General features: G+C 28.3%; 1 protein-coding gene across 1 annotated transcript in view; it reads right to left on the reverse strand.

Moving 5' to 3' along the window:
- Positions 1-1,840: 1,840 nt before the first annotated feature.
- Positions 1,841-24,356, reverse strand: part of LOC107447726 (sortilin-related receptor) — a 58,445-nt gene continuing 35,929 nt past the window's right edge. Inside the window, exons 25-41 of the mRNA XM_016062727.3 lie at positions 24,145-24,315; positions 22,746-22,847; positions 21,271-21,348; positions 20,873-21,004; positions 18,370-18,504; positions 15,965-16,091; positions 13,866-14,038; positions 13,680-13,783; positions 13,484-13,591; positions 12,375-12,642; positions 11,315-11,413; positions 10,191-10,337; positions 7,865-8,112; positions 7,101-7,378; positions 5,550-5,743; positions 5,187-5,390; positions 1,841-2,228 (exon numbers count right to left, since the gene is read on the reverse strand). Coding sequence (XP_015918213.2) covers positions 2,164-2,228; positions 5,187-5,390; positions 5,550-5,743; positions 7,101-7,378; positions 7,865-8,112; positions 10,191-10,337; positions 11,315-11,413; positions 12,375-12,642; positions 13,484-13,591; positions 13,680-13,783; positions 13,866-14,038; positions 15,965-16,091; positions 18,370-18,504; positions 20,873-21,004; positions 21,271-21,348; positions 22,746-22,847; positions 24,145-24,315 — 2,633 coding nt within the window. The 3' untranslated portion in view covers positions 1,841-2,163. The remainder of the gene's footprint in view (positions 2,229-5,186; positions 5,391-5,549; positions 5,744-7,100; positions 7,379-7,864; positions 8,113-10,190; positions 10,338-11,314; positions 11,414-12,374; positions 12,643-13,483; positions 13,592-13,679; positions 13,784-13,865; positions 14,039-15,964; positions 16,092-18,369; positions 18,505-20,872; positions 21,005-21,270; positions 21,349-22,745; positions 22,848-24,144; positions 24,316-24,356) is intronic.

Below are 24,356 nucleotides of genomic sequence, written 5' to 3' on the forward strand. Positions count from 1 at the left end.
AAAACATTTTCAGGTAACGAATTGTGATACAGCAATATATTGTCAGTTTTTCTATAGAAAACATGATTGCAGAGTTTGCCTACATATTTTTTATACTAAGGAACGATACATTAAATATCTGAAGGTAAAACTCATTTTCAAAAGTTACTGAAAAGCAACAGAAATCAGTAGTACATCAACTGATTAACATATATCACAAAATCCGTAAAGGAAATATCACATAAAGGGTAAATGCAAAAATAGTAAATATAAAACACATATTCTTACAAACAAAGGGACAAATTTAGAGTGTGTACTCTGGAATAAAATACAAATATACATATAGGTATATATAAATCCGGACAAAACAACATATAAATTATATAATACCATAGAAACTCTTTATATTACAACAATTATCATAACTGCTTACATGTTAATGAGTTAGGTAAGATTTCATTTAAAGTATGAGTTAATATTTCAGAAAAACTAAAGTGAAAGTGTTCAAACATAATATACAAAGTTGGAATGAAACTATAGATTTGAATGGTGGCAAGAAATATTAAGTCTTGAAACATTTTAGATCAATATCACAGTTTTATGTTTCTTTTACAAAAGAATGTAAATTTAGTCAGGACATTGTACTCGAAAAGCTTTGTGAAAACTTATATCAATTCTTTAAATGTTAAATCCATTTCTATGTATTACATGCTAGTAGATCTAATAAACAATCATTTACAGTCACAAGTATATAAATACTTAATTTATCAAGCTCTTAAAAGTGAACTGTGCAAAGCCAGACTTGGATAAAATATAAATACAAGAAAGCATTAAACGTGTGAGGAAACGTTTTAATAATATCTAAAAATAATAATTTTTGAAATTACATCAGTTCAAATACCTAATTCACAGCATTTATATAGAGAACTTTATTTGGTGAATTTTAAATACATAAAATTCGTAATTTAAGTGGAAAACTGCATAAAAAAATTTAAAACGGCCGAAAGTTCCGATTCTTTAAGATTCCGAAGATTAAAATAGAAACAAATTATTATGATGAGAGTAAATGCTCAGTTAAGAAATAAAATGTTTAAAAAAGGAGAATTGTATAAAGATAAGTTTTGTTGTTTTCTAATATTTTTATAATAATTAAAACCATTATAGCAGAGTAAAAAAAAGTTATCAGTTCTCTTTATGAGATTAAAAACTTTCTCTATTAAAAGGATGCTATACCATGGAAGAATTCCTTCACGGCAAATTCTCTTTCAACTCCGTAAGTCATTTAAAAACTTAAGTTTAGAAAGAGTGGGTTCAGACAAACAATGAAATTTCAAACACTGAAAAATTTTCAAAATATTGAAATGTTAACAAATTATGAGAGGATTTGTGTTGTGGGAAAGTTCTCCAATAATTTGTTTGGATTTTGGTATTTTGAAAATATTTTTTCAATGTTTCAAACTTCATGGCTTACTCTAGGTATGACTGGATTCACTTTCTTTTAACTTTAAAACACCAATGAAGATAAAACAGAATTTGTGATGAAAAGTTTCTCCCAAGGTGTAACATCCTTTTAAAACAGCAGTGATTTATAAAATAACAAATTTGAAAATGAAGATAAAATATTTTGCTCTGCTAACGCCTGGCTCTTAGGTAAAGGGAAAAATATGGGGGGAGGAAAAAGAACTTACAAGGAAAAAAAAAGGTTCATTGGAAGCGGGAGAAAAAACAAATCAGGTGATTGAACTTTCTTCAGATTTCAAAAATTTTAGATATTTTTGTAGTCAAAAGAATGAATTAATATAAATTAAAGAAATCTGTAATAATTGATATCTCATTAAAGATGAATTTAAGGACAGAAAGATAAAATATCAATTTTTATAAAAAATGCAATAAAAGTATATGTAAGTAATTATTATTATGTTCCAATTAGCAATACAATGTGCAATGTTTAACAAAAATTCAATACTCAAAGTCTATCAAAAAAGTATAATGCTATTTTTAAAGTAACCGTTTACAAAGCATTTTTGAGAAATAACTATTTCTGACAACAATAAATGCACTAAAAAGTATAAAATATTTCTCAAGATACATTAAAAAATATTCTGAAATAAATGAAAAGCAATAATGACTTAAATTTCTCTCATGGCAAGTTCAAATGTTAAAAACATTAACTCTTCAAAGTACTTAAGCTATCACTAAGGGTTCATCATCAGAAAAACCACGGATCATTGGAGATTCCTCCTCTTCATCTGGAAAAAAAAAGTAAAAAAATGATTTAAAGATAAAAAAACAGAGATTAATATAGTGATAAAAGTCTCATAGCAAAAAAGTCCCAAATTTATTATTTTAATAAAATGAGTGAATAGTTTTGAATTAAGTAATAATCATTTTAAAAAGTTCAAAGAAAACATGCAAAAGAAAAAAAAGAGGTAAAATATTCTCAGTGCACAGTAGATAGAAGAAAATAAATAAATACAAAAAAATGTGCAAATACAAAAAAATAAAATTATGGTAAGCTTTAATCCCAATTTACTAACTAAACAACAAGAAATTAGTGTTATTATAGAAAAGTGTTTGTCAAATAAGAAAATATGATTAAAATTTCAAGAAAAAATTCATAAAAAAGCACCCATCTAAAATTGCAAATGAGAAACCAATAAATAATGATTTATAGTCACCAAATAAAAAAAAATAAAAAAAGCCAAGTAAAGAAATTTGAGAAAGTGCCAATCAGCTTTTAATTTTTTATGCACTGAGCAACCATTTCATTATAAACACCAACAATTTTTAGTAGTTGAGCAACTACATCAAAGTGTTGCTGCTAGAGGGTTAGTGTAAGGCTGACATGCTTTATGATTATTATTTCACATGAACAGTAGTCAAAATAAGAAAACACACTTAAACATTATCAGGGTTCCCACTCAATTTCAGAAAGGAAATTCCCTGACTTTTCCGGCATATCAGGTAAATTTCAATGAAAATCCATAGCATATTTTATCTATACCATGCAATTTTTCATCAGAAAACTTTTTTTTCATTTTTTATTTATAATGTCAATTAGATTTTGTGAGCAAATACATATAATAGAATGAGAATGGAACATGGAAAAGTTTTGCTAAAAAGTGGAATTTCATAAAATAATTGTAATAGATGTAAAAATTACTTAACTCTAATCTCAATAACTGATTACTGCTACTGACAATTCTAAGACTGGTAATTTTTCAGTTATATTGTAGGAATTTTCCAGTTTTTTTTATAAAACATTGCAAATTTCCCTGACTATTCCCAGCTTTTGAGAGTTAAAATTAAAATCCCAGATAATTCCAGGTTTTTTCTGTTCCCTCAGACCCATGGGAACCCTGATTGTTGTTAAACAATTACATACAATTATTTATTNTAATCTCAATAACTGATTACTGTTACTGACAATTCTAAGACTGGTAATTTTCCAGTTATATTGTAGGAATTTTCCAGTTTTTTTTTATAAAACATTGCAAATTTCCCTGACCATTCCCTGCTTTTTAGAGTTAAAATTCCCGATAATTCCAGGTTTTTTCTGTTCCCTCAGACCCATGGGAACCCTGATTGTTGTTAAACAATTACATCCTATAATGCATCCAATTATTTATTCTAAAGATTAGGGGTATTCACAAATAGGCTTCTAGATGTGCATTTCACATAAAGGGTTTGACTTTCACTCCACAAGAAATTTACTGGGAGTGAAAATATTTTTTCACACATGTGCTAGTTTCGTTTTCTTTTTTTATGCATGAAGATGATTTGATAAAAATGATGGAGGCTTCACTTTGTTGCATTGATAAATCCCGATTCAACACAATACTGATTGAGTATTAGGATGAAGTTGAAAGATCCACCTGTCAAGTAGATACACCACTTAAGTGCTACCAATGTGACAGAAATATTTTGTCAATATTCTGAAGAAGAAAATCATCACTGTATTAAAAGGTGGCCGAGTGACAATGAGATATTGAAAAAAGTTTCTATAAAAAAGGTATATCCATTTATTATAAAATAAATAGGCCTTATGTGTTATTAAAAAACAATTTCAGTTTTATTATTAGATAGATACTTGAGTGCATAAAGTATATATAAAAAAAATCCTCTTCAAGTTTAGTGAGGAAAATTTAAATGAATTCTACATATCTTAAAATAAACCATAGCACCACTTCGGTTTTATGTTGCCCGTTTCATACCTTATTCTACTTCTTTCGTCATTTTCTGCTGGTCCGTGTAAATTGCCTATGCTCATATTAAATATCAAGGATTTTAAATTACCCCTTTTAAGAAAATCACGCTTTATACGCTTTTTCCTAACAGATTAAAATGATTATTTTCTATAAAGCTCATACAAATTTTTCTGCTTCTTTTAAAAATTTTTTTAAAACTGTTTAAAGCTGCTTCGGTATTTTTTCTATTTCATCCTTTTGTGTGCAAAAGGACATCTCCCTCCTCGAGACAAAATAAGAAAGGTGGCAGGAAGCACATGATTTTGTAAAGGAAATATGGTAACATAACTCATAAAATTTGCAAGGGAAATTCATTTCAGCAAATTTCAACCTTTATGATATTTAAAGGACATTACAATAAGCAACTAACTAGGAAATCATTTCTTTTTCGTGATTCTGGAGATCTGCAAGATGCTTCGAAAGCAAAAATAATTGTTTAGACAGCGTCCACTAATACGAATTACAAATGGGTTTTATGAAGCAGGCTTCTCGAAATTCAACAGGACCATTGGCTCCTCAGAATGAAATTGTGTGGCTGAAAATCTTGTGTAAGTCGATGTGACACAGATTTCACACCTTTTTGATTCCTTCAATATCTGATTTAATGCTTTCTTCAGAATGAAGACAATTAAGAAATATCAGAGAGAACATTCACAGCTGATCACTGATCAAGTATTCACAGCATAAAAACTTTGAAATAATATTTTTTGTGAATGCAAAAAAAAGCAAATTCGCAAATTGGGTGAGATATTTGTGAAATTATGTCAAAAAAGAAAAGATTACTATAAGATTTTTATTCATTTTGCAAATGCCCATTTTTGAAAAATATGCTGATATTTTTTACCTAGATTTTAAACTTTCCTGTTTCCTGCATTTTTCAATGATGATAAAATTAAGATTGGGGTTCCACTGTAACAATAAATGTTTAAAAATCACTAAAGAGTTATTTCTATTACAAACCTAAGTCATCTCCAGTTGAGAAAGTAGCAGCACCAGATCTAGTATCATAGTGACTGTTTGCAAAAGACAAAAAGCTTCTTTGCAATCGACGATGGCGCACAACAAAGAATATTAATGTGCCAATGAGTACTATAAAAACAATAGATATGCCAACACCAACACCGACTAGACTTGTTGGAGTGAGAACAACAGATGCTGCATATCCTAAAAAGTAAAATAATATTTTTTACCTTTTTTCATTAAAAATTACATAAATTATACATTTGAAGCAATCAATAACTGAGCTTAGTTTGTTTAAAACTTATCAGCTAAAAATGAAAATATAGGTTCTTAAAAACACACAATTAGAAAATAGTAACTCACTTTCATCACTTCCAAGATCAAATACATCAGATAAAGGACTAGAATAACCATGTTCTTCCACCACATTAATTGTAAGATATACAGTGTCCCAAGCAAAAGGATAAGAATCCAGAAAGAATGGCGGTTTTGTGACGTTGTACTGAAATGCACCAGTCATGTCTCTGAAACTGCTCAACCATATACAGTAGACAAATCTAAAGATAACAAATGGAGAGGAATTAAATTAAGTCATCATATGAATAAATTTAACTATACTAACAATTTTAGAATTATCATCGAAACAAATTTAGGTACTCAGTGAAATGGCAACAATCATAACTGTTATTAGCTTGAACTGAGGGTTTTCAAACAGAAGGAAACAGCATTGATTCAAAAAACATAATCTTCTGGAAAAATAATTGCAAGCTTTAGGGTAGTTTTTTGAAGGTTCTGCATGAAATCATGCTTTTTTTAAATAAATAATGTATGATTTTCGTGACTGATTGAGTTTGAAACAGTTACTGATGACTGTTAGGTCAAGTTTAGCCTACCTTTAGCCAGCTCTCTGTATGATAATTCTGAAAATGGCAAGAAACGTTAATATGGTGAAAAGACATAGAAGCCATAGTTTTGAGAAAATGAAAAACATTTGTGGTCTAATTTCTTAACATTTAAAAACTCCCTCCAATAAGGCATTATCTGCTTTCATAAAAATGTGCAAAAAATGGGAATAAGGCATAGATTTTGATAATTTTCATCAATTTGATAATTTTAATGACAACTGAGAGTTCAATGTTTTTAAAATTCAATCTTTTAATGAAAACAAGTTTTTCTTCTTTTTTCTGAAAGATAATGAGTCATTCTCTAGTTGTGTAATTTCCCATTTTTGACATCAGAATAGGCTGCCAAGATTATGCAATTTTATGCCCTAGGATTTTCGTTAATTTCTGTGTTTCCTTTCTTTTTCTTCAAAGTTTTATGCCAACAAGCCCATAACCACTCACACCTTGCAGGACAAAACAAAGCATTGCATCAATCGAACTAAGTCACATCTATGCAAAACAGATATTGAAAATTTCAGTAAAAGATTGCCTACATGTCATCATTCATTCAAGAAGCTCTTACATACATAAACTGTATACTACACAAGTCAAAGTTGCAATTTAAAGTGCTTTTTAATGAAATTTCTTCTTGCATGAATTTGAGCACCCAATAGATAAATTATATGGCAAAAAATTGTCTAGAAAAATAAAATAGTCTATTTTTCTTGTATAATTTGTAATTTAACATTATAAATTATACAGGGAAAAAATTATTTTACAATGCTTTTAGTTGAATAATGCAAAATCAAAATCATTTAATTTAGACATTTATTTTTTAGACTAAGCTATTAATGTCTTAACAATTAACTAGATCTAGATAGAATATTCGAAAATTTTATAATTTAAATTTTTGTTAATTAGCTTAATTAGCACAAACACTCTTAGATTTTAGAAAAACGAAATTTTTTACATCTTTAAAGAAAAACTAACAACATTGCATGTTTTAAATACAAATTTTAGATAAAATTACTTGTGGTCTTTCAATTCTGTAGGCCAATTTACTTCTTCCCAGGTAACAAAAATGGAACCATTTTTCTCTCGAATAGCTTTCACTTCAAAAACACGTGGTAAAGATGGTGGAATGTAGAGCACAGGACTGGCTGGCCTTGAATTTCTGAAATTCGTTTGAACTTCAACTGAATAATTACCACCCATGTGAATAGCATATTGGAAGGATATTTCATGGTCAGTTCTGGGTGCAATACCAATCCAGTGTTGTTTATTTAAGGCTAAATCTTTGATCAAAACCTAAAACAGAAAAGTAGTAATTATTCTGCAAGCAATTTAAAAATTGATAATACAACCATTGGGCAGCATGATGTGTGTCAACAAAATGATGCAAATTAATTTAATACATTAAAAGTGTTGTTTACCCATTAAAATATTCATTATGAAAATTTTCAGTTTCAGAATTCTTAAGAATTTCCTTCTTTTATGAAAAAAAAAAAAGAGAAATGTTTCTTGATAATGTATAAATATTATTCAAGCACTCATTATTTTTTAATTTTATGAGGTAGGGGATATCAATGAAGTCTTTTTTGGTGACAGTGAAAAATATTTCTTATTTATTTTATTTTTTATCACACACTATTTAAGAAGGACTCAAATTGGGACATATTGAGTTTATACTGAAAATATTTTCCACAGACTTAAAACTAAAGCAAAAATCAGAATTTACTTCATGAATATTGATTATGAAGAATACTGAGAACCATATTGCAAGTAAATTTTTACCTTATAGCCGATTTCTTCTTCTATTACAGCACAAGAAGATTTCCAAGAAATCTTCATGAAATCCAGAGATGTATGCTCCACAGTTAAATCCCGTGGTGGATCTAATTTATCAAATTTAGTTACAGCATAGCCACTTCCAGCAGGTCCGAAACCAAGGGGTTGAACCACTCTTACCTCATACTCATATATCGTACAAGAAGATAAATGCTTTATTGTGGTATTTGTGTCTGTTGTTATATCATACAATTCTGAAAAACAATATATTTTTACATTTAGTAACTTTCTCAGTCAAAAGTCTCATTAAATATAAAAATTATTTTTGCAATTGTAAATTGGATAAGCTATTTGCCTATGAATTAGTGAAAGAAAAACAATTCTTAGATACTGTTGAAAATAACATTCTTTTCCAATCACCAAATTTAAATGAAATAAATTATTATAGACAAGAAGCTTAGAACAGCCCACCCAATTCTAAGCTTAGGACTATTAATGGACTTGTAATTTTGAACCCAACCCAGAAGACAAAGGAACTCCTAGATCAAGCATTAGGACAAACTAGCCTTCGTGGAGAACTTTTTGATGGAATTAACCCTCATTTATGTCACATAGAGAGGAAAATCACAAAAACCTCCTATGGTTAGCCCTACATCAAAAAGAGACTCTAACCCATGATCATTGGGGATATTTTATGTCAGTACTGGGGTTGGATTCAGAATTCATACGTAAAAGCCAACGTTGGGGATTCGAACTAGATTTACCACCTCATTGTGAGATGAGCACTCTATCCCCTGAGCCATCATGGCTCAAACTGTATCATTTTTTTATAACAATCGTTAAACAGTTGACTTAATTTTGAGTTTAATGTTCAACTCCGTAGCCTTGTAATTTTGAATCCAATCCAAAAGAACTCCTGGATCAAGTATTGGGAGAAATTCGCCCTTGTGGAGAACCTTTTGAGTCTAACCCACATTTGTGTTACAACGAAAACCCTCCATGATTAGCCTGGCAGCAAGAGACTCTAACCCGTGATCCTTGTAAAAATATACTTAAGGGTGCACCTTGGCAAAATTGGGGACTTATGTTTGGCGCCATTCCTGTTTGCGAGGAACACCGTGGTAACAGTTTAATAATGCCGGCCAAAACATAATGATATTTCAATAACACATTTGGAAAATTTCAACAAAACATCGACCAAAACTTTATAAAATTGAAATGAACCCAATATAAGCAAAATTAATAAACCCAATAAAATGCATTTTGAATCAAAACAAAAATTAATGGTGTAAGCACAGGAAGAAAAGGAAAAAAAAAACATCTCACTTCTTGATTAAGCTTGAATATCTTTAGATTGAGGTGCACAGAATTCTCTAATAGCAGTTAGATACTATATAAATTTATCATGAATAGAATCTGCGTACCTCCATCGCCACATAAGTTCGGTGAAATACGAAACGAAAATGGCGTCTGTGGTACCGGACTGGAGGTGACATTTTTTTCTTAAGTCCCTTTTTATGACGGCCCACATACCTTCGTTCTTATTGACCAGAAGCAAAATTAACCTTACCAGCCAGTATCCAAAGTAGAACTAACGGACCTTTGAAATTACATATACCGTGTTGAACATTTAAAAATAATGCTGAAATCTAAACCAATCAGAATCACGATTGGATTTCAACATTGCCCAGCTTGGCGATCAACCGCGATCACAACTTGGCGAGAATCAAGGGGCACCCTTAAATATAGTCAACCCAAAATTTTAAATAATGTTACAGTGGGGCAAAATTAACATTCGACAAAGGCTAGAGGAGAATAAATATAATAAATGGTGATTAAAAATTTTTTTGCTAATGTTTGCTATTTTTGCCGATATTTTATAATATTCAGAAAATTACATTTTTGTATTTGCTTTTAAAATTTGTACTTAATTTCAGAAATGAATATTCAGAATGAATTCAGAAATGAATGCTTACCATATTTTAAGAAACGCTTAAAAAAATGCTTTACATTGAATGATAAAAACAGTTTTTTTAAAAAATGTTTAAAAGCTGTTAATTTTCGAAAAAGTAGACGCATGTTTTAAAAAGTGGTGATTAAGAATAGCTGGCCAATAGAATGCAGCTGGTGCTTAGCAGTCAAATTAACCATATTATATTAATATTTGATAACAGCAATCGTTTTCAGATTATCATTTTAAATTACATTCCGCACATACAAGGTATATAGAATATGTGCTGACATAAAAATTCATTATTAACAAGGTTTATCTATCAAATATATTTTAATAACTTTCAGACACAATCTTTAGTTATATTGTATATTAAATTACCATAAGAATGTGAGAGTGAAGAATACACATATATCCCATAGGACCACTCAACAGGTGTAACATATTTAGGAGCTTCCCAAAAGATTTCTATAGAATTTTCAGTAACTGATGTTTTAGCCAACAACGTAACATTAGGTAATGGAACACCTACAGATAGAGAAAAAAATAATCATGAGCTTTTATAAAGATAGTAAAACTGCAAAGAAAAAGTACTGAAACTTAACTAACAATAAAGTAATTTATTATTGGAGCCAATTAATCATATTAAAAAATGGATGAATATTTATTAAAATGATGCATCTTAGAAAAAACATAAGGTTCCCATCATTCGAATCAAAATAAAGAAAAATAGATGGTTGGAGGCACTGAATGAATGAGTAGAAAATTTTATGAATGAATTGAATTTTAAGAACACATAATTTAGAAATGATTTAGGGTCTTGAAAGAAATTAAAAACCTAAATCAATCTGGTGACACTACTCCAGCAATAACTTTCATTTAAAAAAAAAATTTCATTTGCTTAGGCTGATATTTAACCTGGAAAAAGTAAACATACATCAGTTTCATTCCAAGCCAAATAATTCAACTCATAGATTTATACAAGTCTCTATTTTTATACTTTCTTCATTTAAATCTAGCAAATTCATGTAGTTTAAGGAAAATACTTTTTAATTTTCATAAGAATAAAAATAGTGATAAAATTTAATGCATTTAATCTTTAAATATGTTGTGGTAACCCTATAACTTAGCAAAACTACTTAAAGCCAATAGTCTATTAGATGAATGTTTAGTTAATTAGCGTTAAAAATAAACTTGTTACTATTTACAAATAACAGTTACTAATGTAATACTTAATTATATTAAAAAACTACTATGTTGTTTTAAAAGTAAGATAAGTAAGAATTGTATTTCAAAGTATTTTAGCACAGAAGGTGGAAAATTTAAATTATGCGTTGTTTCTGGAATATATTTTTAGGTGAATAAAGACAATTCAAATAATTAATTTCCTTATATTCAAAATACAAAAAATTACAAATTTGATATTATGAGAAAATGGTTATAGTGAGAAATATAGTTGTGAAACTTTATTTTGTAATTATTATTTATAATAAATAAAAAAATACCTTTTGTTATTACATCTATCACCTCGACTGGTCCTTTAAAGTCACCTTTCCAAGCATATATCTTGAAAATGTACTTTGCACCAGGGGCAAGTTCTTTGACTAAACAATAAAAGAAAAGTAAGAAATTAATTTCCTCTAAATTCTAAAAAATATTTAGAAAAGTAGATAAATAAGTAATAAGATAATCAGATAAAAGGTTTAAAATAAACATTATTTTTATTAATATTATTTTATACAGTTTAAAATTAACATACTTGGCCCCAAAATCCCAGGTATTTCTTTGTCTAAATGAACAACAGTTGAGTCATACATAAATTCATTATTGCTTTTCAAAAATAGGTAAATACACCACAAAAGCTACTGGTTTTTAATTACAAAATAGCATACATCTAGAAAATAAGCTTTTCTCTACAAAGGGTAACACAAAAGAGGGGCATATTTGAACAGAATTTTTGCCAAATGCTTTTTCCATAATATATTTTTAAAGCAAAATGCAGTAAAGAGCTCAAATGAGAACCAAGCTAGTCACAAAAGATTTGCCTGTTATATTACATTTATTAGTCATATAGTCGCATCTCCAATTAATAACACACATTTACAAATTTTTTAAAATATTGATATTCACTAGGAACTTGGATAAAATTTCACTATCTGATAAAAACTGTACACAAAAATAATTTTAAAAATAGCAAAATAATACAGAAAAGAATCCTTGTCTTCCAAATAACAGAGGTATTGCTAATTAGTATTTACTGTTGTATTTTGTACCTACATACATTTTTACAAAAAACTTATATGCAAAGAGTTTGCATTAAAACCAAAGTTTCGCGCAATTTCAACTTTATATATTTTAAACAAAAATATCGGCTGACTTAAAGTAATTTTGTTATGAAAACTTAAAATTTTTCCAGCCTGCATTAATTGCCAAATTTCCTTTTACTTTTATTGGATGGTTATATGAATAGATTAGTACAATAAAAACAGCATCAACAGAAATGTATAAATAAAATTAAAGAAATTCATTTAGTTAAGTAAAAGCTTAATATTAAAATTTACTTACGAGTTATGGTTTCTTTAGTTGTGTTTTGCCTGGTCGTTATACCATATGGGGTAAAAAGGGCAAAGTTTTCATCGAGATATTCAGGCCAGTAAGTTACAGTATAACCTTTTCCTCTATCAGATGGTGGGTACCAGGCAACAGTTGCAGAGCTAGCAGTTGTAGATACAACGTGAAGATTTCTCACAGGACTCAAGACTGAATCTTGAGCGAATTCAATGACAAATGGATCTGATTTGGGACCTTCTAAATCTCTATTCAAAGATGTCATCTATCAAAAGAAAAAGTTAAAAGATTATTTTCTGTTTTGCTTAACCCACCAAGCGTTTCATAGTTGGACAAATTCATACATAAATTTCACCTAAAAACTAATTGAATAACTATTTTTTCCTTTTTTGTTGATCAACACGTGGAAGAAAAAAAAAAAACAGGGAAAAGAAAGTTTTTAAGGATTGCAGATACTTGGTTAATAAAAAATTTATCCAGAGGTGAGTCTCAATATATACTATTGTAAATGCGGTAAATAGAAAGTGTACATAAAACTATTAGTTAGTGAGTTAAATTTTATTGGTTATTCTGATGTGGTAAAAAATTATAACAAGTTAATTATTACTCATAAAAACTGAAGGATTAAATAAACTACAAAATAGTTTAAAAGATTAAATTAAAATAAAAATAACATATAAAAGCACAAATAATGCATTTTACAGACCGACAATCAAGCACAAAAAAATGTGTGTGCAATAAATAGAAAGGAAAAAAAATTAAGCTGATGATGTACTTTTATAACAACCTATAAGAACATAAATAATGCAATTTACAGAGTAATCAAGCCAAAAAAAAAAAAAAAAAAAAAAAAAAAAAAAAAAAAAAAAAAAAAAAAAAATAGTATGCGCAATAAATATTAAGAAAAAAAAAAAAAAGAAAAAAACTAAACTGATAACTTTTGTCCCATTTCTTTCCTTAGATACCTACTTTTTTCATTCTTTACTTCAAATATTTTATATATATACAAAGAAATTTTTAAAAAGTTGATAAAATTATAAAGAAGGAATAAATTTTTTAAGATATACAATATACTAGTTCTCTTAACACAATAAATAATTATTTACCCAAAATGTATAGTTGACACCTGGTACAAATTCAAATTTGATTTCATGAGACAAAACTAATTCTTGTACTTTTTCAAAATGCGGAGGATATGGAGGTGAAAAGTAAATCTAAATAGAAAAATAAAATAATTAATGACGATGTTAATTATTTCATTCAAAATTAAGAGCATAAATGTTAAAATAATTTTCTTTTTACCTGATAACCAGTGATACCATTCATATTAGATGGTTGCATCCAGGTCACAAGCACATGCTTTGCATGGTAAATGTTTACATGGACATGTTGTGGGTACATGGGAGCTAAAAAGCAGCAAATATTTTGCACAAAAATATTTTTCACTAAAAAACAAGTTTTAGATTAAGAATAAAATTTTTAAAATACCTTCCCATTCTGTGGTAATGGTGAGAAACTCAGTTGGAGACGCCACTTCAGGATGAGATTTTAATCGAGTGTAAACTGTTACAACGTAAGCTGTACCAGATTTCAGCTGTTCAAATTTATAGTTGTTATCTTTAATCCAAGTCTTATTTAGCCAATCAGAAGCTGTTGCCTCCCTGAAACAACAATTAAAAGATACATAAGTTTTTGTCAAAAATTTCAGAAACAAGCAAGAAAATTTACTTTAATTTATAAATACAGTCAATTACATAAAATATTTGATAAACATTCTGGCTTAACACGTTTTATAAAAAATAAAAATACAACAGAGTGCCAATTATCCTGACCAAAGCCGCCAATTTGGATAATAGAAAATCTTGATAATTGGAAAATTAAAAAAAAAAAACGGGTTTGAGAATGTTTTTAAGTAATTTCCCTTTACTTTTTCCAGACTTAGCATTAGCAATTATAGTAGTGTCTATTATAGCATATTATAAATAGCATGTTTAAAAGTTAAATTTTTAAAATTTTTATTTGAAACCTGTACCCTTATTAGAAGCTACATGAGAACATTTTTAAAGCTGTTCTTTTATTAGAAGCTACTTTCCATTTGAAACTATGTGGAAAGAGCATGAGTTTCTTTTCGAGGTCACCAAGGGACCAAAAAGAAAAGAGAGCAATTTTTGAGATCTTTTATATATTCTAAAAATAAAGAAGCACTTTCACAATTTTCTTTCTTTCTTTTTTAGAAAAAGGTTGGGAACACATGGTCCTTGAACAATCGGGTAAAATGGTATTTGGATAATAGAAATTATCAACAAATGATAAAAATATCTTTTCAAAAGAACAATAAAATATAGTTTATTTTGAAAATCGTAATAAAATACTAAAATATTGATTGTTTTATAAAACAGTAATAAAAAAAGCAGAATATTTGTTTATAAAAAAATGAATAAGCTAACATGAATCTTTTTTTAAAAATATATTTTCTCTTTTTAACTTATTTAAATTTAAATTAAATCTGAAGAGTAGTTGTGATGATACTATCACAATACACCCAAATTTTAACATTTTGGCATTTGTCTAAATTTATAATGTTACTTTTGTAACAGTGCCTTGCACCCAGTTTTTTTAAACTGCGACCGTGAGCTTGGCTAAGCCGGACGCTATCATTCGATTTGTGTTGGTGCTCTCAGAACAGTCAAGATTCGCTTTTCTTTTCTGCATGCTCAGGAGATAAGTTTATTCTCTATATTATTATTATTCTGGTATTACTGAAATAGCGCACTTATGTGAATTTGGTAATTCAAATAGGTTTACATTTTCGTACATTGATTTTTTGAAAAACTAACAGTTGAGCATGTAGAGAAGGAGACACGTGTTCTTCGAAGTAATAGAACAAAATTATGGATTAGTTCCAGTGTTTTCTGAGGTATTGTGCCTCTAATTTGTGATGCGGATTAAAATAAAAGACAAGTGATCCCGAAGATATTAGTGTCATCATTTCGATGTTGATCGACTAGTGAACTTGAAGTTTAACTACACTATACACCACGTGCCTGAGGCAGCCCCTCACAACAGTTGGATCCTGGTCACGGCACCACAGGCAACCTGGCTTAACCAAGCTCACGGTCACAGTTAAAAAAAACTAGATGAAAGGCACCATTATAAATACAAAAGTAACATTATAAATTTAGACAAATGCCAAAATGTTCAAATTTGGGTGTATTGTGATAGTATCATAGTGGTATTTAAAATTTTAGTCAAAATCATATTATACATCATATTCTTAAATAAACACATTAAAATATATTCTAAAAATATGTCAATCAATTTCTTAATTTTTTGTCGAGTCATGAGAACTTAAGCTACAAAACTTTAAACAGATAATGTAAATATAATTTGTGTGGAAAATTTTGTTACAATGAGAACATTCTCACCACATCATTGATTAGGATACAACAAAAATGCTATATGATGATAGGTAGAATAAATTGTGAAAAATATATTATACATTTAATAAACCATACATTGTTTTTAGTACATTTATGTAAGATTTTAAAAAGCAACTCAGAGCAAAAAAAGAATAAAAAAATACTTACCTAAAAGCAGGTTTGTATTCAAAATCCAGCTGAGGTTGTCCAACTGGAGGATCCCACTGAATTTTAAAGCTGTGTAAATTGATTGAATCTCTTGTGACCATCAAATTACGAACTTTGAAGGAATAAGCTAGAAATAAATATAGATATTTAAAATATAGGCGAAGATCGAAGAGAATAATAGATTTAAGAGAATTATTTTATACGAGGGTAGAACAGTGAGTTCCATAGTAACAGAATATTAATAGTGCCTTGATCCCAGCTTTATTATTGCTGCTTTCGCTTTAGTACCTTTTTGAAATATATAGATAAAAAATTCATGTAATAGCTAATAAATAACTTTTCAGAAGTGCAGTTTAATTTTAAAGTAATTATGTTCTTGAAACATAAAACAATGCCAAGAAATCAATTAAATATTGTCATTTCTGAAACTTAATTTTTTCTGCATTTCAACCATTACTATGACAAATATGCTTTAAATGTACATTTTTGTCATAGTTAAATATTTAAATTCTTGGTCTAAAAATAATAAACAAAATTCAATCTTCTTTGGAGAAGATGTTTTATTTGAATTGTTATTTTTTTTTCGAACCAGATTTACTTATAAAAACACACTGAGCAAAAATTAAAATGGTTCCTTAGTCAAAAATATTTATAATAAAATAAAATAAATGTATTGACGATATATTGAAAAAAAAAAGTGATTGGGTCATTGCAGAAATATTTACATTTTTGCGATACATAAAAGTGCTCTAAGCGATTTTTTTTCTGCATTTCACCCATTACTATCACAAATATACTTTGTAAGTACATTTTTGCCATAGTTAAATATTTAAATTATTAGTCAAAAAATAATAAACAAAATTAAAATTTTCTTGGAAGTGAAGATATTTTATTTGAATTTGTTATTTTTCTTAAAACCACATTTGAGCAAAAATGAAATCGCTCCTTAGCCACAAATACTTATAACCGAACAAAATAAATGTACTGTACCTTTTTGAGAGGTTTGAAGTGCATGTTTCTGAGCTAAAAATTTATTACTCAGATACTACACTTGGCCCTAATTTGACAACATACTGCTATATAGAGCTTATGTGTTCAATGGTTTTCTGGAATGGGTAATTACTCTCAAGGTAGATTGACAAGTCAGGTCTTTCTATGTTAACCACATAGAAGTGATTTGGATTGACTTTGAAAATTACCCAGGACTTCAAAATTTCTGGGTCCCTTTTTGCTAAAAGTGGGTTCCTATTTAAAATATGAACTCTTCACTTTATCCATCTATTTATACGCAGATTCATAATTATAATAAACAAAACAAAGAGTTTCAAAGGAAGATATACATATATTTGAGCTATCAAAGATAAATTTAATTTTCAGGGGTCTAGGTTTTTCTGAGGTATCTATTTTGTGAAAATTTAGACATAACTTGTGAAAATAAAAAATTATATTAAAAAATCAACACAAAAATAAAGATTTATCGTTTTTTACAGGATACAAAAATAAAATTTCAAGAAAAAATATTTTGTGAAACTACTGTTTTTCCTAGGAGGAAGTTGAATTTGTGAAGGTACTGCTAAATGGTAGTAAATTTGGCCTAGACAGATCCCTGGTCTTGAAGAATCGAAGCACCTTGTATCAGGGAAAAGCAAATAATATAATTTGATAAATCTTATTTTTTCCTTCAGCTATTAGTACAGAAGTATCATTTTCTTTAGATATGCATATATAAAGTTTGGGGTTATAATTTTGCATACATAAATCAACTGAAATGGTAATTTTTTTCATGCCGGAGAGTTAAGTGTCCCAGGGGTGCTTCGTAACTTATGTTTAGTTTCCACAATATGATTTTGAGCATATTTGACACACTATAGCGTATAAGAGGAATCACTAAAATATAGCATGTCTGAGTTGCACTGAGGAAAGCAATTAAAACGCACAGTGCCCCTCTGAAAACAATCTAAGATGCATGAACTTCTAAACTGCCTTATTTCTGAAGAAAAAAAAAAGAACTTTCAGAAAATATCTATAAGAGGGGGAAATTACCTACATTAGCCAAGTTCATTTGTTTAAAATGTCATGCATGACCATGCCGATGTATAATAACTGTTGAATAGTTATTTTATTTGTATAACTATAAACTATGTTCCTACCAAATTTCATTAAAATCTGCAAGTAGTTCAGGAGATGGCTAAGACTCTCTTCCTTTTAAGCATCCGTGTAATTTAAGATAAACCTCTATGTCAAAAAGATTAATTTTGAAATTTTTTCTTATAAAATAATTAACTTTTTTTTATAGCTTCTAAAGATAAGAAAATAATGAAAAATAGAAATATTAAAACATAATTGTTCATTGATAACAGTTGCAAAAATAATATGAAATAACCAACATAGTGGAAATTACCAACCTGTGTCTGAGCAAGTTTTTTCATCTTCCCCTAAAGGACAATCATTATTATGATCACACAATTGATTCATGCCAATACATTCACCGGTAGAGCATAGAAATTGAAGAGATGAGCAAGATAAAGGTGACGAAGTATCTAAAGAAAGAAAAATCTCAATTAATAAGTATCTAAAAACAATATTGGAAATTGAACAAATTTATGTATTATACAACAAAAATTAAAACATAAAGGTACAGTACAGAGCTTTTTATCTGGTGTACAAAAAACCGATGAAACAGAAAACTGGGAAAACTTTTGTTGTTTTTTCCCTTCTAATTTTGAACTAGAACCATTGAGTTAAAATGCGGAAATTCCAGTCATCCTTGAAGTTGAGTAGAGCGAAAGATGAGGAATTTTTAATTTACAAGGAGGCTTACATTACACACGCTTATCAAAGAACAGAAGGTGGAAGGGTAATAAAAAAAATACATTACTGTATAAATAAAATAAAAATTGTCGAAATACAAATGTTCAGTTGGAATATGAGAATAGCTAATATGGCTATTTTGAAATCAATAGGAGTATAATTAGCTGCATAATATGAAACCTTTTATTCACTTTCCAAAAAATTGGGGGAATCTTTGCTTTAACTAGAATGACTGAATCATTCTTGACACTAAGTGGATGGAAAGGTGGTTAGGGGATTATTTGAATACAAAGGAGCGGTAGACTTAGATAAAATGAAATGAACCCAAAATCAAAAAACTTTGTGCAAGCACATTATTGACTCTCGTAATTGGTTTATACCTTTTTGTTACCACCTAATTCGGACGAAATATGCTTGAAAATCACTGAACTTATTAAAAGTTTTAATTTTATTTCATAAATAATTTAAATAATTTTTTTTAAAAAAAAACTAACTCTGGAATAGAGAGGTTCAAACAAAACCACAATTTATTAAGGTGTTTAAAATCCAGTGACGCCACCTAAAATGTCTAATATACATATTGACGAGTTTGCAAGCTGAATGACGAAAAACAGCACTCTCTGCTCGCTAATAAAACCAACAGTTGTCCATCTGATTCTCGAAAGTGCGACAGTGCAAAGCAGAGAAAGAAATTCTCCTCAAATCAGTTTCTGCCAGATAGAGTGGATAAATTTTGACCACTTTTTTTAATTTATTTTTATTTTAAAAACAAAATTAACATTTCGCAGACAAAATCAGATGAAATGAATGATTTTGGATCCTAAAATGGACAACCAGATTATGTACATTCATTGCCGACAACATTGCAGAAACGCATCACTGCTGCTATGATGGACATTGAATAAAAGTATCGATTAAAAGTATGAACAGAACTGACTTATCATTGAGTTGTGTGTCAAATGACAAAAGGGGTCACTATGCATATTTTCAGCAGATACGTATAATATACACGAAAATCGTTTGCGAGAAATTTGTCAAAGTCACGGAAATTTGTTTAGCATTATCAAAAAAAAAAAAATCATCAATCTCCCCCCCCCCATTTTGCGTAGCCACACTTTCCCCTTGATTACATCATTGCATTTACTTTCAGGCATCCTGATTAACAAGAATGAGTTTCTTCTACTTTTTAAAATATAATAAAAAAATCCACCTTTCAAATAAAGTTTGCCTTTTTCGAGTTCCTGAAGAAAAAATAAGATTAGTTTTTAAGCTTTTTCCTACCTATGCAAAAATATGATAAAAAATTACATTCACATGATTAAAAATCACACATCCGGATTTGTGTTCACATGTTTAGATATCACACGCAATTCGTAATTACGAGGTTTAGGCACATCAAGCTTCTTATTCATGCATTTTCAAACTCAAACATTGACATTTGCATTAATGTGATTTTGAAATTAATTGAATATCAAGACTCATATCCACATGGTTTAAAAGTCACATATTGAGATTCACATTCACACAATTTCATTATACATAAATAAATAAATAAATTAATAAAATCTTGCATCAATAATTTTAATAAAACCTCGATATCATTCTATGGATAAATGCTTCTTACATAAACTTTTTTTAGCTCAAATTTTAGGTATTTTTTCAATTATTTAAATAGTGTTTTTGAACATAAAATTTTTAAATTTCTATTTTAAGCTTTTTTGTTTTTACCTAACTCATCTCTGTATAAATCAATATAGAGTTTTATAAAAATTAAAACATTTTTAAAAAATGTAAACTGTTTATTAAAAAATTTGTGATTTTTAAACGAAAGTGTTGAAACTAGTTACAAAAGTTAATGGATTGCTTGCAGAAATGTTTTTTAGATTTAGTGTAAGTTTGTAAGATTTAGTGTAAGTTTTTCATTTTTAATATGTGAGTGTATCTATATTATAATGAGTGTATCTATATTTTAATATGTGAGTGTATCTATTTAACCGTGTAACACCCACTTTGTATAGCATATACTTGTAAATAAACAATCCTTTAAAACTGAGTGAATCATTTAGGCAAATCCTGCATAAAAATAAATGAAAATACCATTGCCAAACTGGCAGCCCCATTCATCGCTTCCATCTCCACAATCTTCTTTACCATTGCAAACAAGTTTGTGTGAAATACAACCAGCACTGTGCACACATCTAAAATAATCTAGTCCACACTCTTCATCAGCTGAAATAAAAATTATTTTGTTTCATAATTTATACACATTGAAGAACACAACAATAGTTCACACACGTCTTTGATAATAAATTAAAGGAAAGAGAGCTAATATTAAAATGTAGTTTTGTACATAATAGCTAACAAAATAGTAACAATAAATAAATAAATAAAATCATGAGATAAAATGCTCTACTTTATAGCTCTGAAATATACAGTTTTCCAGTGTTTCGAAAATCCTATAAAAAACAAAATTGCATAAATAAAGCCATTTTTACCTTTGCAATTCTCTTCGTCTTCTCCTCCAGGACAATCAATCAAGGCATCACATAACCATGAACTCCAAATACAAGTACCTAAATAAAAATGAGAACAAAAATATTCTTAAAAGAAAAGCTATCAACTCTATTAACATTATATTTCATTTATAAATATTAACATTGTAGACTTTAAAGCATTTTGACATGGAAAAAATTTCACTCAAGAACTAATTCAGCACACATTTAATGAATAAAATTTAGTCTATCTCCAATTTTTTAATAAACAAACTTGAGATAATTCCCTGAAATACCATTTACTAATCTAATCTTCACTACTGAAGTATAAAGGAAAAAATATTTTTCACTTCCATATTTCTATTTCACTGCCATAAGTCATAATAAGATAAACAAAATATGAATTATACTGTCACAGGGCTAAAAATTTTAGGTACATAAAGATGTACCTCAGATTTTAATAAGTAAAAGAACATGAATATAAATATTTCATATGTTTAATTTACCTAAAGTAGGAACAAACATGTATGTTTTTATATTATGGTCCATTTAAATACAATAGTGTATAGAATTAATAATTATTAAAAAATAATTAAATTTCAAGAAGTACAAAATTTTATAGGTACTGCATTTTATACTGCAATAAATTGTAGTTTCATCTATTTTAATTATGCAAACCATGCTAAACAAATAATTATTTAAAGCAATCTATCATTAATTATCAAAAAATATCTCATACTTGGGGGTGGAAATTTCAAAATTATGGAAAAAAAACACATAAAATTAAAGTTATTAAAAAATGCATATACCTTAACAAAAAACATTTAATTAAAATACGCATAAAAATATTACTAAATAGATATAAAATTAAATACTAATAATAATATGAGATTTCTCTTGATGTAAATTTCAACATACATACAAAGGTACACAAGCATGAACCTGGATGTTCTTAACAGCATTATTTTAAAATATTAAGTAAATATAAATTTAAAAACTTCATGCAGATCACAGAACTAGGTCAAAAGGAAAAAATAGTTTTCAGAATAACTAAATTATTTAATACTTAAAAATACCTACATTTTGGAGCACATGGATTTAGTATCATTTTTCAAAAATCAATTCTGTATATGTATCTACAAAAATAATTTACATGTTCTATATCGATTGGAATCCTTAGAAAGCTTAAACGTTCACAAATGTTTTAGTGGCGGTAGAACAAATTTTTTTTTTATTTTGTGTTTTAAGAAGCTAGGAAGCGAAGGTTCACTAATGTGGACCGAGGTAATGAAAAGATTATAGAAAGAGACTGCAGGACTGAAGAGGACTCTCCATGCACATGATTACAAGAGGGTTAACACATTTTAGTATAAATACAAGTAATTTGAGACAGTACATTTTATGAAACAAAGGTCTTTGCAATAAAATGTTAAAACTTTTAATTTTTAAAACTTAAAGAGAAAGAAAAAAATACTTACCAGATTTACATCTAAATCTATTTTCTCCGCAGCTAGTTTGATTTTTATTGATAGGTGTGACTTCAGTAGTAGAAGAGGAATTTCTTTCATCAGTCTTATCTCCTGGAGGAAATAGAAAATGAATTTCAATGGCAAAAAAATGAATTATTTAATTAATAATAATATAATTACTATAATACCTCACGTAAACTAGAAAACTGTGCAATAACCATGAAAAAGTCCAAAAATTAAATTACATATGAATAATTTTTTTTTGAGTATTTTGGAAGCAAAATAAATAGTATATATTTTTAGGATAGAAGACATAAATTTATCATTACTTTTCTTCAACATTAATACAATTTTTGCTCCTAAATCCTACAAAGTTAGATCAAACATTTTTGAAAAGAAACATCTATTCTATAAGTTTTCTAGTACATTAGTCATAATCTTTTCCACATTTAACTTCCTAATCATTATTTATGCAGCAGTTTGTAGGTTTTCCTTAGAACTACTAATAATTTGAATGTTAAATTTAGAAAGCTAAACAAGAAACATACAGAACAAAGAATAATTGGTAAATGGTAAAATGCATAAATATTAGCATCAAACAACCTTGTAATTATTTATAAATCAACATTAGTTTTTTGAAATTTGTTGGCGCAAGATGTACAAGATAAGCTTTTTTTTAAAAAAGAAAACAGCGTACCAAAAAAATCGAGCAAAATTGGCTGAATAGTTTCCGAGAAATCAAATAGATAGTTAGATATTTAAATAGAGGTATTTAAAATTAATTTTCTCAAAAAACTATGCAATAAATTTCATTCAAATTTTATATTTTACAACATAAAATTAAACTGTCCTAAGTGCAGCTACCTCCTATATTTTGAGAGTTAAATCTGAATCCATAAAAAAAAGGTATATCTATTCAAAAAAAGTATGCTTTTGTGCCTGGTTTTGCAATTTAAAATATCATCCACACTAATTAATTCACATATTTGTGGTTACCCTCTCAAACCGTTAAGATCGAATCCTAAAACTCAAAGATCCAATTAGAGCAGAAATGATTCAGGGTGGACCATTTATTTTTTTCTGCACACATTACATTAGTATGCTCTCAAAACACGTTTGCATTTCAGTTTAAATGCTAAGTTAGCTTTATATAGCAATTTTATCTAAATTATCAAGTTAATCAATCAGTTCCAATTATTTGGAAGTTTATGCTAAAATGATAATAACTAACAACTCTTTTGTCTTTAAAAGGAAATTATAAACCTACAAATAAAAAAACCAGGTTATTTCGTGTGGGCGTACTTCGATTGATTTTGTGAGGACAATGTGCTGGGGGGAAAATACCACTGCTTTTAAAAATAGTATGCATATTTTTCAAAATGAAACAGAAATATGTCAAAACGCTCACCACACATATTCTCATCAGACATGTCACCACAATCATTGACACCATCACATCTCCACCAGAAAGGAATGCAAGTGCCAGAATTACATCTAAACATCCATGTTGAGCAGTGACCAGGCTCCCCAGTTGTAACACTACTAGGAGTAGTGGAAGAAGGTTTGACAGTTGATGTAGCTAGATAAATAAAATTTTAAATTACAGTTTTTCATTTAACA

The sequence above is a fragment of the Parasteatoda tepidariorum genome, chromosome 2 (assembly GCF_043381705.1).
Source record: "Parasteatoda tepidariorum isolate YZ-2023 chromosome 2, CAS_Ptep_4.0, whole genome shotgun sequence".
Classification (NCBI taxonomy): domain Eukaryota; kingdom Metazoa; phylum Arthropoda; class Arachnida; order Araneae; family Theridiidae; genus Parasteatoda; species Parasteatoda tepidariorum.